The 13,144-nt window shown below is 40.5% G+C and overlaps 2 protein-coding genes across 2 annotated transcripts in view; one reads left to right on the top strand and one right to left on the bottom strand.

The window, feature by feature from the left end:
- Positions 1-972: 972 nt before the first annotated feature.
- On the bottom strand, positions 973-12,771 carry DNAJA1 (DnaJ heat shock protein family (Hsp40) member A1). Its single transcript, XM_081237691.1, has 9 exons — positions 12,647-12,771; positions 11,428-11,569; positions 11,097-11,274; positions 8,808-8,912; positions 7,554-7,781; positions 4,762-4,876; positions 3,326-3,441; positions 2,923-3,023; positions 973-2,179 (listed from the first exon to the last, which is right to left on the bottom strand). The coding sequence occupies exons 2-9, from the start codon at positions 11,557-11,559 to the stop codon at positions 1,961-1,963; spliced, it is 1,194 nt and encodes a 397-aa protein (XP_081093817.1). The 5' UTR covers positions 11,560-11,569; positions 12,647-12,771; the 3' UTR covers positions 973-1,960.
- A 208-nt stretch (positions 12,772-12,979) lies between these two features.
- The window catches only part of APTX (aprataxin), an 82,321-nt gene continuing 82,156 nt past the window's right edge, over positions 12,980-13,144 (top strand). The window contains exon 1 of the mRNA XM_081236624.1: positions 12,980-13,018. The gene's annotated coding sequence lies outside the window, so the exon portion shown is untranslated. The remainder of the gene's footprint in view (positions 13,019-13,144) is intronic.

Consider the following 13,144-nt stretch of genomic DNA (forward strand, 5'->3'; position numbering starts at 1 on the left):
AAGACACATGGCTTGTTTCCTCTTCTGCTATTGTGAATAATGATACGATGAACATTGGCACACAATGTTTCTGAGTCAAGGAATGGAAGTACCGGGTCATACGGTGAATTCCACGTTTGGCTTTTTGAGGAGCTGCTTACAGAAACTGCGCTGTTCTACATTTTCACCAACAAGGTACAGGGTTCTAGTTTCTCCATATTCTCACTTGTTTCCACCATTTGGGATTAGATTTTGGACTACTAGGTGTGCAGTTTTGTATCTCACTGTGATTTTCATTTTATTTCCCTCATGACTAATAATATTGAAAACCTCAGTAAGGATTTTTTTAATTTTTAAAATGTCTGAAAGTATTCTTCAATGTGTTACAATATAAGTTTATTGTAGAATTTAGACTCTCAATATAAATCCAGTGAAAACTAAAATGTGTTGAACCATTATGTTTAGTATTTTGGTTTGTTTTCCTTTCCTGGACACCTGCTTCACTATCCAAATGAGGGTAGCTGTCTGGCCACAAATTAAAAAAGAACCCAAGAATGATGTGGAGAGGCTATCAATTAAAACTGTCACTATGACAAGAAACCTGAAGGTTTGGGAAATGATGCACTTTACACCAAGTTTTAGTCTCTTCTTTCTAACTCAAGTGTTCTGAGGGGAACTTAAGCTGTGGGTTACTTCCAGGTTAGAAATGTTTTAAGCCTCCTGATTACAATGAGATACAGAATCTGAGCAGAATCAACAGTAAGCTCTCACATTCTCACTTCAGCGTTTGCAAAGATTTTAAAGCCCCCTTCTTTTGCTCATTACTCACCTCTCCACTTTCATTCCCCACCCTTGTTTAATATTAAACATTTAACTATGGTTAAATAGTATTTTTTGGTATTACTCACTTTAGTTAAATGAAAAATTATGTATCTTAGTGAAAAGCCAATACTTCAACCTGGGAAAAAAAAGCCTGTGGTGACACATTGGACATGCTTTTGAATCAGTATATTAAGGAGACATTCATACATTTCAAGAATTGCTTAAATTCTGATATCCAGATTTAAGCTTGTGAACATATGACTTTAAACATACAATTAAAGCTATTCATAATGTGCTATTCTACCAACATTAAATTACAGTTATTTTGGAGCATAAGTTAAATGGTTTAAAGTAAGTCTGTAACATACCTGCAAAACACCTTCCTAACTCATACATGCAAATTACTTCTCATCACTCTAACCTCTAAGTTACCCTGCTCCAGAAGTGACTACTCTAAGGCTTACTGTGGTCCAAAGAGAAGGAAGAAAAAAAAAAGTAACCAGGACCAATAGCTAGATATATTAAAAAAAGATGGCACAGCAGAAGGGAATGCAATTCTACAAGTGCAAGCCCTTAAGAAGCAGCATGTTATATGATAAACCCCTTCTTTAGAAAGGTATCATTTCTATCACTGATACCACAAGCTAAATTATATAGCATGCCATCTTCAAGTAACCGTTGAGGCAATAGAATAAATGCAGAGGCATCACAATGAATCCCACTTAATACCACTATACAGACCAACACTTCTCTACAAATTCTTTGTCTGACTGCCAGTTAAATACAGTTTTAACTTCATAGCTTAACAATTAAGGGTCATACACTGAAGCCAATACATATACCTGGCATTTCAGTCTAAGCTATTCCATGTACATAGCTGAAATCAATTACAAAGTATGGCCTAACAAATGCTAGGGGTAATTTTTTTAAGTAGTTTTTACAAGTATTAAACTTATCTTGCACACTGAAGTCATCATACATACAGGGCAAAGTCAGAGCTTTTATATTCGAGTTTATTCTTCATTTAACTTTTAAAACACTACTATAGTTGAATATTAAAACAAACAATAGCAAGAAGTGAGCATATTATGATTACAGTCCTTCACTCAACCACTACTGCAAATAAAATGCCAGCAGTGAGTGTTATTCACTGGCCCCATTAGGAGGTCTGACACTGAACACCACCTCGAGGATGATGTTCATCATCCTCATACGCTTCTCCATTGTAATGGCGCCGTCTTTCCTGATTTGGATCAAAGTCCACTAGTTCTACCTGGTCCATTTCATCAGTCTCTTCTACTTCCTTCCTCTCAGGTAGGAGTTTTTCCAGCAAAGAGAGTTTATCCGGGGAGAGAAAGCCATTCTCAGGAAAGTTTACCTATAATTAAGAAATTTCTACTTTAAGTTTAAATGACACTTCATCCTTAGCTCCTTAGACAAATACCATTGACCCATCTTCCCCAGGAAAAAAACATGAAACCACACAATCTTTTGGTAAATCTGCCAATCCCAGGTTAGAACACATGTTCTAAGAAGGCATATATCATCTACTATTTTGAACTAGAGTTCAAGGTAAGGCCTTAAAAAAAAAGATCCTAATAAAACTACACTGTAATGATCACTTCTATTCAGCAAATACATTTTAATAGGAGAACCCATCCTAAAATACATTCTCATTCCTTCTAATGGATAATTTAAACAAAGCTATTGTTACTCAAAGATAGTCCCACCCAAAGATGTTTTTAATAAATGTTAAATTTGTGGGTCTGAGGCCACTCAAGATTGAAGGAAATGGTTGGGTTACTTTAAGAACCAGAGCATTGCAGTATTTTGCCAAAAATCCACACCAGCTAACATGCTTCTGTTGAACTTTAAGATTCCAGTTATAGCCTTTCATTAGTAAATTACCCACTTGCCACCCCCCCATCTTTAAATAGACAATAATGATGCAAACAAACCAATACCAACTTGTTAACAAAAAATGTTCAACATAACAAGAGTAACATTAGATCTAGACAAGGGAGAATATAAACTTGGTTTCTGGCCATTCAGAAACTAACTGCTACTGAATTTTAATAAACTAATCATTCTCAAACATTCCTACAGTACTGTATAGCTTACCTTAAATTCAATGATTAGGCGACCCTTTTCATATGGTCTACGGTAAATTGGCATGCCTTCATTTAGCACACACTTGATATCTCCATGCTTGACAATCTGACCTAAAAACATTGAAGCCAAATTCCTTAAGTACAGTCACACTTTTACGAGGCAGGGAAAATAAAGAACAGAGCAATGTCCTAGCTCATTGATAGGGGTAAATTTATATGAAACGATGCTGATACCTTTCATTTACAGGTTTTCTAGGGGCTTACAAGAGAGCCAACAATGCACGATTTCAGCTCAGCTCAAGGACAGACATGTACCGAGCAACTTAAATGCCACTTTCCTCCGTGGCTATACTAGCTATGAGCAGACAATGAAAACACTAGAATAGAAACAGACGCTCATCTAGTTACTGTACCTGGATGAGAAGTGATGACTATGGTTCGGTTGTCAAGAGTAGATATTGGCTTTTGGAAGCCACACAATGCCTCAACCAGCTGTATGTCCATACACATGAAAAGGTCTTCTCCTCGTCTGTACAATGTAAATACGGCATATACTTAGATCTTCAAACCAGCAATGATTACAACTACCAAAATAGGCAATTCTGTTCTCTTATAAACAAATGGTATCTTTCAAGAAGATGCCCTTTCTTCCCCATTCTTTTTTGTTTGTTTCTTTTTGACAGGTACGAAGTGGATTTATTTAGAGAGAAACATACTCCACAGAGTGTGGGCCATCTCAGAAGGTGAGGAAGGCCTCTTCCGCATTCTTAAGAGCTGAGAACTGGGTACAGCAAACATATGGAAACTGCCAGCAGTTTCCTGGACAAGGCTTCAGAATCCCTCCACACACTCTAGGCAGTGGAACAAACCTCAGGCTGGGTCCTGGATAAGTTAGGGTCTATGAAATTAAATAAAAGGTATATGGCCAATTTCAAGGGGTAGTAATTTACTGATGTACATGAATTAAGTAATATAGTGCCTGCACAGTATGAACACTATTTTTTATATTTAATAACAACCCACTTCTTCCTCCTCATGCTTATTTTCTTTTCCAATTCATATTAATGAAATCTTTTCATCAGGCAGAATACTCTCCAGAAATACTCCTGTTGAGGATTCACCTCAAATGATAGCATCAAAATTCTGAGCTCGATAGCACTTCCCATTATTCTTGCGACACTATTAATCTAAAACCTGTTCCTTCAGATGTCATTCCCAACAGACTTACTGGAACCCTACTCCAGTCTAATGTTTTAAAATTAGCCATTGATACATTATTTAACACTTAACTTTCTTGTGCATCACTATAAATTTATCATAAACACAAAATTATTTCCTAACAATAGACATGAATATATTACAGCTTCTTACACAGATGATTTTGGACATTTATTTAAAATTAAAAGCAACCCAATTTACCATGAACTCAGGATTGAAGAAACTGGTGAAAGCTTTAGGCTACTTATTTCAAAACTAACTGCTTATAAAAAAAATTGGGGGCCAAGTTTTATCTAGAGATATTTCCCCTACTGTATTTATACTTATACAACACATCTCCTAACTGAAGTATATCCTTCAAAATCCAAATTAGGCGACAATTTACCTAAATTTAGACCAAAAAAAAAAAAAAAAAAGATTTTTGTCTTTAGCTTCTTCTAAGATTGAAACATTAATGATTAACAATCATTTATAAAAGACACATATAGTCTAACTTTTCTGCTATACTTTTCTAGGTTATTTCTAGGAAATGTATTCCAAAAGTAATGAAAAAGCTCATTTATATTTGAGGAAAAAAAAACAAACCCAAATATGCAAGATGTCGGTTTGAGTATTTGATAAAAGTTTTTACCGAGTAAAAACAGCATGGTCCTTCTGATCTAAAACGATGATAATATCTCCTGGCTCCAGTCCTGGTTCTTGGTCTCCTTCACCATGGAATGTTATCTTCTGGCCATCTTTCATGCCTAAAAACAAAAGGCTAATTTTACACTCTTAACATCTAAGTAAGGTCAGAATCTCTACTGGAACACAAATGCACGTTTGTGCATGAAAAAAATGTTCAAGTCTTTGCGGATGCTGAAGTTTTACAGAATTTACCAAAAACGCCCACACGCTTAATAGATCAGTCCAATTTCTTACTGAAGAAAGCTATCATAGTGGAGAACACAAATTCTAGAGGCAAACAAGTCAGGCTTCGAATCTCAGAGCTGCTATTTACTACTAGGCCAGATTACCCTGGGGAGGCAAATTGCATAACCTTCCTAAGTATCAACTTTCCCACAGAGACCTATGTCCTCCACCAGGGCTCTTGTGAGGACTAAAGAAAAAGGTCTATGCTGGCACCAAATCAGTGACTGCCAAACATTATAACCATAAATGTTTTTAACTATTTCATCACTTTAAAAAAAACTTAAGTCAAATTATTTCTATTAAATCTAACAGAAGCATAAGTCAGACATTCTTCCTTCTATTGTATTAGCAGTAATATAAAATCTAAAAATTAAAAAAATATGTAATATTTATAGTGAATGATTTTAGTCCTCTTTTTTTTTTTTTTTTTAAAGAGGATAATTACGGTTGGGTACTTTCAGACCACGTGGTTATTAGTGTCAAAAATAAAGAAGTTTTTCCAATAGGCAAACGCTTAAAAAATTAATTTTATTTTTGGCTGCTTTGGGTCTTTGTTGCTGCGCGGGCTTTCTCTAGCTGTGGTAAGCAGGGGCCACTCTTTGTTGCGGTGTGCAGGCTTCTCTTGTTGCGGAGCACGGGCTCTAGGTGCGTGGGCTTCAGTAGTTGCAGCATGCAGGCTCAGTAGTTGTGGCTCGTGGGCTCTAGAGTGCAGGCTCAGCAGTTGTGGTACATGGGCCTAGTTACTCCGCGGCATGTGGGATCTTCCCGGACCAGGGCTTGAATCCGTGTCCCCTGCATTGGCAGGCGGATTCTTAACCATTGCGCCACCAGGGAAGTCCATCCAACAGGCAAACGCTTCTTAAAGGCCAACACATTTACTGAGATTTCTTCCCTCTGGCCCATGCACCTTAGTTCAGTAAGGGATTACTTAAGCCAACTAACACCTCTTTAAACAGAACTCATGTGTTTGCAGATGATTTCTCTACAGCAGTAGTGCCAGATTTCCTGAACCAATGATCACTGAGGTCACCCAACAAGAGCAACTTTGTTTCACTTTGTATTGTGGAAAGTATTAAACTTACATAAAGTAGCCAACAGTACAAGAAGTCCCTATATATCCATCAATATAGATCCAGTAATTACCAGCTCATGACTACTATTTTCATGTTATTACACACCTCCATCCACATTCCCTGCATATATTTCAATTAAAATCCAGACATACCAATTAACCCAAATACTTCAATATATACCCCTAAAAAGAGAAGGACTTAAACCAAAATATCAGTATTACACACTGACAAAAGTAAACATTTTTTAAAAATTTATTTATTTTATTTATTTTTGGCTGCATTGGGTCTTCATTACTGTGCGCAGGTTTTCTCTAGTTGTGGCGCACGGGCCTCTCATTGCTGTGGCTTCTCTTGTTGCGGAGCACGGGCTCAAGGCAATTGGGCTTCAGTAGTTGTGGCTCGAAGGCTGTAGAGCGCAGTCTCAGTAGTTGTGGTGCACGGGCTTAGCTGCTCCGCGGCATGTGGGATCTTCCAGGACCAGGGCTCAAACCTGTGCCCCCTGCATTGGCAGGCTGATTCTTAACCACTGTGCCACCAGGGAAGCCCAACAATCTGTCTTTAATCATTCACAAGGCAAAGTAACTGTCTCACTACACTAGTGAAGCAATTAAACTCAGCTAAGTTTTGCTGGTTGTTCCATTAATGTTAAGAGTATGGGCAGGGACTTCCCTGGAGGTCCAGTGGTTAATGCACCACGCTTCCATTGCATGGGGCACAGGTTCGATCCCTGGTTGGGGAACTAAGATTCCATAGGCTGCAGTGTGGCCAAAAAAACGGGCAAGTGCAGCATTCATAAATGGCTTCACTTACTACTAATGCCCTCCTGAGTACATACTGTTGGTAGCAAGGGGGAAATCTTACCAGAGAGAAATTCAAACCCTACTAAACAGGGACCAATTAAGGGGAAAAAATGGGAGGGAGGGGAGGTACCATGATTCACATGGGTGAATACTATTTCAGGAGCTTAAGTTAATGTAGATGTATATTTTCTAATAATAGTTTCATTTTAAAAGAGCAAAGTCTGAAAGAGCCAGCCATACTGATTATTTCAGAGTAAGAAGCACCATTTATTCTGGGGCTATACACATTTCTAAAATTTCTACAATGAGTTTGTACTGCTGTAATACATTTTAAAGCATTTTTAAATAAACTGTCAAAATTAAGGAATTGGCAAAATAAAGTAAATCCTAATAATATTTAAAGAAAATTTTAAGTTATAAGCCGAGACAGAAACTGAAGTATGTTTACATAAATCTGTAAAAACCATTAGAAAGTAACATTCATAGTCTCATAGTCTAAGTTCTTACAAATAAGTTAATAAATCAAAATATACCTATTCCTTACTCCAACAGTAGTTTTAAACCACTATAAAATGTAACGTTAATATAATTTGCAACAGCACTCAAGAATTGAAAATAGAAAGGGGCTCAGAACTCACCTTTGTCAATATGAACTTCTAGAATTTTCTTCTCTCGAACTATCTTCCTTCCATTGCAGCTTTTACATCTATCTTTAGGACTGATCCGCTCCCCATGGCCCTGGCACTCCATGCAGACAGACTGAATTTGCTGAACCATTCCAGGTCCTATCTGATGAATTCTTATTTGCATTCCAGTACCTCGGCAATTGGGACAGCACTCTACTGCTCCTTTCTTACCACCTCGGCCTAAATAGTTCAAAAAGAAATTATGTTTGAATTTAGTACTGGACATGGTGACGAATGTTTTAATGAGACGGTTCCTAAACACTCCACTTCATTAATATTTTCAAGGTCTGATGGAATGCCGCTATAAGATCTACAATTCAGCCTTTTTATTTGATAAAATATCGCCACAATCAGCTTCAGTTATCTACAAACATCTTGACTGCTGTTTTCCCAAGGAGCCATTTCAGAATTCTGGATTTTAAACATGTGCTCCCAAAGCACAGTTCATTCATTCATTCACTCATTCATTCATGGCTGCGTTGGGTCTTTGTCACGGGGCGCGGGCTCCTCATTGTGGTGGCTTCTCTTGTTGCGGAGCACAGGCTCTAGGCGCGCGGGCTTCAGTAGTTGCGGCTCGTGGGCTCAGCAGTTGTGGCTCACGGGCTCTAGAGCGCAGGCTCAGTAGTTGTGGTACACGGGCTTAGCTGCTCCATGGCACGTGGGATCTTCCCGGACCAGGGCTCGAACCCGTGTCCCCTGCATTGGCAGGCGGATTCTTAACCACTGTGCCACCAGGGAAGCCCCCAAAGCACAATTCTTAAAAGCCTACTTTAACTGTGAGATGAAAACATTTTAGAGTTCATTCTCTTTAGAAAATACCATATTTCCAACAAATAACTTGTATTTATTAAAAAAACACCTTAGAGGTTCATAGCCAATAATCTAACAGCTGATACCCCAAAAGAGGATACTGTCAAATCATATTACAGATTATGAAGCCATTGGAATGCCTCTGAAGTTCTAGAGAGCATAGGAAAGACTCATCTCTGAACAGTGTTGAGAAAAACAGACACCAAATTAGATCAGTCCCACTTGCATTCAAAATACACATATAAAAGTGCTGATAATTTGCTAATATTTCTCTAGGAGGTGGATTCAGGTGGTTTTCGTACTGGCACTCTTCAGAATTAGTGCAATATGTCAGTTTTATATATCCAGAATGACTTCAGTTCCATTTTCAATTATATTATGAATGTTAAGACATACCTTCACATTTGTCACAAATCACATTCTTTTGCAGAGCTAGTTTTCTTGTTGCACCATTATATAAATCTTCTAAGGTTACTGTGAGTTGATGCACAACATTTTTACCTAGAACAAAACATTGCACATTAAAAATCTAAGATGCTGAATCTTGTGTTCTGTACTATAAAAACGGTAAAGGGTAATGAAAGATGAGCCCTACAAGGGTACACACATAATCCTCTAACTGTGGTGTAATTTCAAATAAGAAACATCCAGTGAGATTAAGCAATTTGTATAAGGACGTAGTTACAGCCATCCTACATTTTACGGCAATCAAAAATGTTAACTGCAAAAATCACTTGAGAAAACTCACGTTATTTAAACAGACACATTTCACAGTAAATTAACCCAAACTGCTTTTCTGTCCTAATATATTCTTTGAATTGTTCACTTATTATATTGAGTAACATGACCAATTACATCATCCAAAAATTCTTCAGCACACTAAATTCCAAAAACGAATCAAGTTTGCCCAGGGAAGCTAACATATTTATTCAGCACTGTTTAAAGGCTAGATTTCTCGGGCTTCCCTGGTGGCACAGTGGTTAAGAATCCGTCCACTAATGCAGGGGACACAGGTTCGAGCCCTGGCCCAGGAAGATCCCACATGCCGTGGAGCGACTAAGCTCGTGGGCCACAACTACTGAGCCCGCACACCACCACAAGAGAAGCCACCACAATGAGAAGGCCGCACACCAGAACGATGAGTAGCCCCTGCTCACTGCAACTAGAGAAAGCCCGCGCACACAGCAACAAATCCAACACAGCCTCCCCCCAAAAAAGGCTAGATTTCTCATCCTTTACCATAGTACTGTCCAATAGAACTTTCTGCAGTGATGGAGATGTTTGGTATCTTGTGCTAGCTAACACAAGAGCCAGCAGTCACACATGGCTGTCGAGCATATAATTATGGCTACTGCAGACTAAGTAACTAAATTTTTATTTTTCTTTGCAGTGATCTAAATTTGATGTGGCCAGTGGCTACAAAAGAGCGACATATCTCATCTAGGAATGGGAAGTAGAAGGGGAGATCATCTAAGAACAGAGGTTACAGAAATGTAGTCACCTGCCCATACGTAGTAAGTTCCTAGCTAGTGATTCTCCCAGAAGGACTTTATTTACCATGAAATACTGCCTTATGCTTAAATGAAAGCTCTTGAACTTCCTATCTGCAGAACATGTCTAATGAACATTTTTAGTTACCAATCAAGAGTGAAGTGCCATCAACTATAACCTGTTCCTAGATCCACTTTTCTGTTCTGCATCACAAATACCGTTCCATGTAATTGGTTCTGGCAGGCTGAAAACTGCCCTTCTTACTTTAGCCTTACAGAGTTTACAGTATAGGGAAGAAATAAAGCTTCTTAAGTTTAAGCAAATATTTTCCAATATCACACTAAAAAAATGACCCTGCATTGATCTAAGCCACACAGTAGAGTTTGCCAAACAACTGACCTTGACTGAAAATTGTTTTAAGGTAAATTTCTTAAAAATAAATAAAATACACCCCTCTCCTTTTAAGAAAATCTGAATAAATGATTTCCAGTCCTTCTGAATCCAAAAAAGCTCAGAGAAAATTTAGTGGTTTGCTCATTCCTTCTAGAATGGGCTCTACCCATTAGTCCTTGTTTGTATGAACTACACTGGGGACAAAGTAAGATTAACTCTGACCAGAACACTGTACTTCTACAAGCAGTATTTCCACAGCCCAGAAACCACATTTCTATGAAATGTTAATGGCACGTATTTTGATATAATAAAACTGAAGCAAGCTTAAACAGATAGCATGCTATTTGGAAGCAATGAACCCGTGTTCCAATCAAGACTCTGATGCATAGCTATATATAACCTTGACAAAAATTTACCATTCTGAACTGTAATTCACTTTCGACTGTGTAAGGCCACTGTACCTCCCATTGAGGCTGAGGGGTGGGGGTGTGCGGATTGAGAATAAAATAAAATCTGTGAAAAGGGTTTTGAAAATTATGCTCCTATACTTCATTCCTTTAATGCCTGATAACATCACAGAAATCCTATGTATCCCAAGAGCTTTAGAAGCACTCACTTGTTAGCACTTGGTTGGCTTAGCTATTTTTAGTCTCATCAAATCTCATTCTTAAAAACTCTTAGCATAAATCAGTTTACAACATTATGCTAACAAGTAAACAAGCATTTAGTAGGTGAATTCTTAAGAATTTACTTTGACCAACGGCTAATTTTAATTTGCCACATGTGAACTGTCATTCTTACCTCTCCTTTCTCTCTGCATCCTGCCTCCTCCTCCAAAAAACATATCGAAGATGTCCATGGGGGAGCCAAAACCGCCACCTGCTCCACCTTCTTTAATTGCCTGCTCTCCTCCTTTGTCATATAATTCCCTTTTCTTTGCATCAGAGAGCACTTCGTAAGCTTGAGAAATCTGTTTAAACTGTTTCAGAAAAGGGGGGATAAATTTCACTCAAAAAACTCAACTGTTAACAAACCACAGCCACTACATTAGACATACTCAATTTCATGTTGTAATGGAAATACCGTACACCTGGCAAGAACTATTCAGCTATGTTACGAGTGTACTACTTGCCTTCTCTCCTTCATTTGGATTCTTATCAGGGTGGTACTTCAAGGCCAGTTTCCTGTAAGCCTTTTTCAATTCTTCTTGGGTGGCATTGGGTTTGACCCCCAAAACATCATAATAAGTGGTTTCTTTCACCATTTCCTACAGCCTAAAATAAGAAAGTTCAATTTTAGCCAACTTTCAACTGGTAGTTTTAATTAATAAAATTTAGGCATAGAAATCTGTTCTCTGAGAAACCTGATTGTAAGAACACCACCTTCCCTAAATTTCACAGAGAAGGTAACAATTCCTTTGGTAATTCAGCCATAAATTCTAAGACTATAAGTTAATAATTATCAGGGGATAATTCAAAAGCCTCCTATAGCAGCTGGTTCCCACTCTCCCACCTGAAAGCTCCCATAATAACGCGACTATTGTCTGGATTTTTCCTGTTTCCCTTCCCAACCAGCGACAGAGGGCAGTAAAGAAGAGGAGCACTAAGAGGTTCAATCCACTGTCATTATTCTTGGTAAATCTGATAAATCATACACTTCCTAGAAAAGACATCTGGGCACAAGGCGGGGAGGCAGTGTTTTATGAAACTAAGAACACCAGCTCCAGAAAGCAAGCTCCCCTCCCCCTCAATCCTGAGGCTGTTTCTCAGTCACAGGACGTACAGCTCCTCTGCTTCGACCGCCGAACCTCCTTCGCCCCCACAAGCCAGCGTAGTTTACACGTTGTTAGGTTTTCCCCTGCACTCAATGCCGACCGTTAGGGGTTCCTTCCTTTCCCCTCCCACCCAGGATGAAAGGGGTGGGAGGCGGCCAGCACTCAACAAAGCGGAGGAGGAGACCCGAGAAGCGAACGCCGCAGCCCCTCGCCCCCTAGCTCCTTCTGCGCGTGCGCACAGGGTCGCCCCCCACCCCCACCACCCCAGCCCACCCGCCCGCCAGCGAGCGCGGGCGGAGGAAAAGACGGAGGCGGAAGGTCCTTGGAGACCCCTGGCTAGATAGATAGGGCATGGAGAAAGCTCCAGGAAGGGTCTCGGGCCCACTCGCTGCACGCCGGCGAGGGGTGCCGGGGTACCCCCACCAGCCCTCCAGAAGGAGAATCGTGGGTACAGGAATCGACAACCCTCCCGCCCACGAGGAGCCAACCGCCTCCCGACCGCGGCTCCATCCGGCTTCCCGGCGCAGCCAACGGCGCCAGCCTTGGGACGAGGTGAAGCCCGAAGGCTGAAGCTCACCGGTGAGAGGGCCGATGCCGGTGTGGGGGAGCGGAAAGAAGCGCGTTGCCGTGCGCAGCTCGGGCAGCCGCCGCTCCTCCGCCTTTTCCCCGAGCGTTCTGGAAAGTTCCGCCTGGAGCGCCGCAGCCCTTGTCTTTTATAGCCGAGCGCAGGCGCGTCACCCGCCGGAAGTCCCGCCCTTCCCGCCGCTGCCACCGCCCCGCGGTTGCCTGGGCAACGGCGCAGGGGCGTTCGGGCTGGGAGGGGCTGTGCGCAAGCCTGGGTCTCTGGCGTTTGTGGAACTTTCTGGAGCCCTTTCATCCAGCCAGTGAGTGAGAGAGTGCAGAAGTCTCGAGCGGGAACGGGGATTACCTAAGAGCGCTACAATTTTGGGTCAGCAAGGGGTTCCAAAATCTGTGGGGCCGCCGCCGCTTGCGGGAACGCGGAAGACTCGGGAACTGGGCCCCGGACAGGGGCTGTGCGCTGAACGGGAACCTCTCAGAACAAAAGCCTTTTGCC

This window comes from Mesoplodon bidens (assembly GCF_964165515.1).
Source record: "Mesoplodon bidens genome assembly, chromosome: 6".
NCBI lineage: Eukaryota > Metazoa > Chordata > Mammalia > Artiodactyla > Ziphiidae > Mesoplodon > Mesoplodon bidens.

What these genes read in the sequence shown, in the direction of transcription:
- DNAJA1 (XM_081237691.1), bottom strand. Translation starts at nt 11,559, where the DNA reads ATGGTGAAAGAAACCACTTATTATGATGTTTTGGGGGTCAAACCCAAT. An exon ending in AGAAGTTCATATTGACAAAG is followed by an intron (nt 4,877 to 7,553) that starts GTGAGTTCTGAG and finishes TTTTGTTTTTAG; the next exon opens with GCATGAAAGATGGCCAGAAG. An exon ending in GACCATGCTGTTTTTACTCG is followed by an intron (nt 3,442 to 4,761) that starts GTAAAAACTTTT and finishes TACATTGTACAG; the next exon opens with ACGAGGAGAAGACCTTTTCA.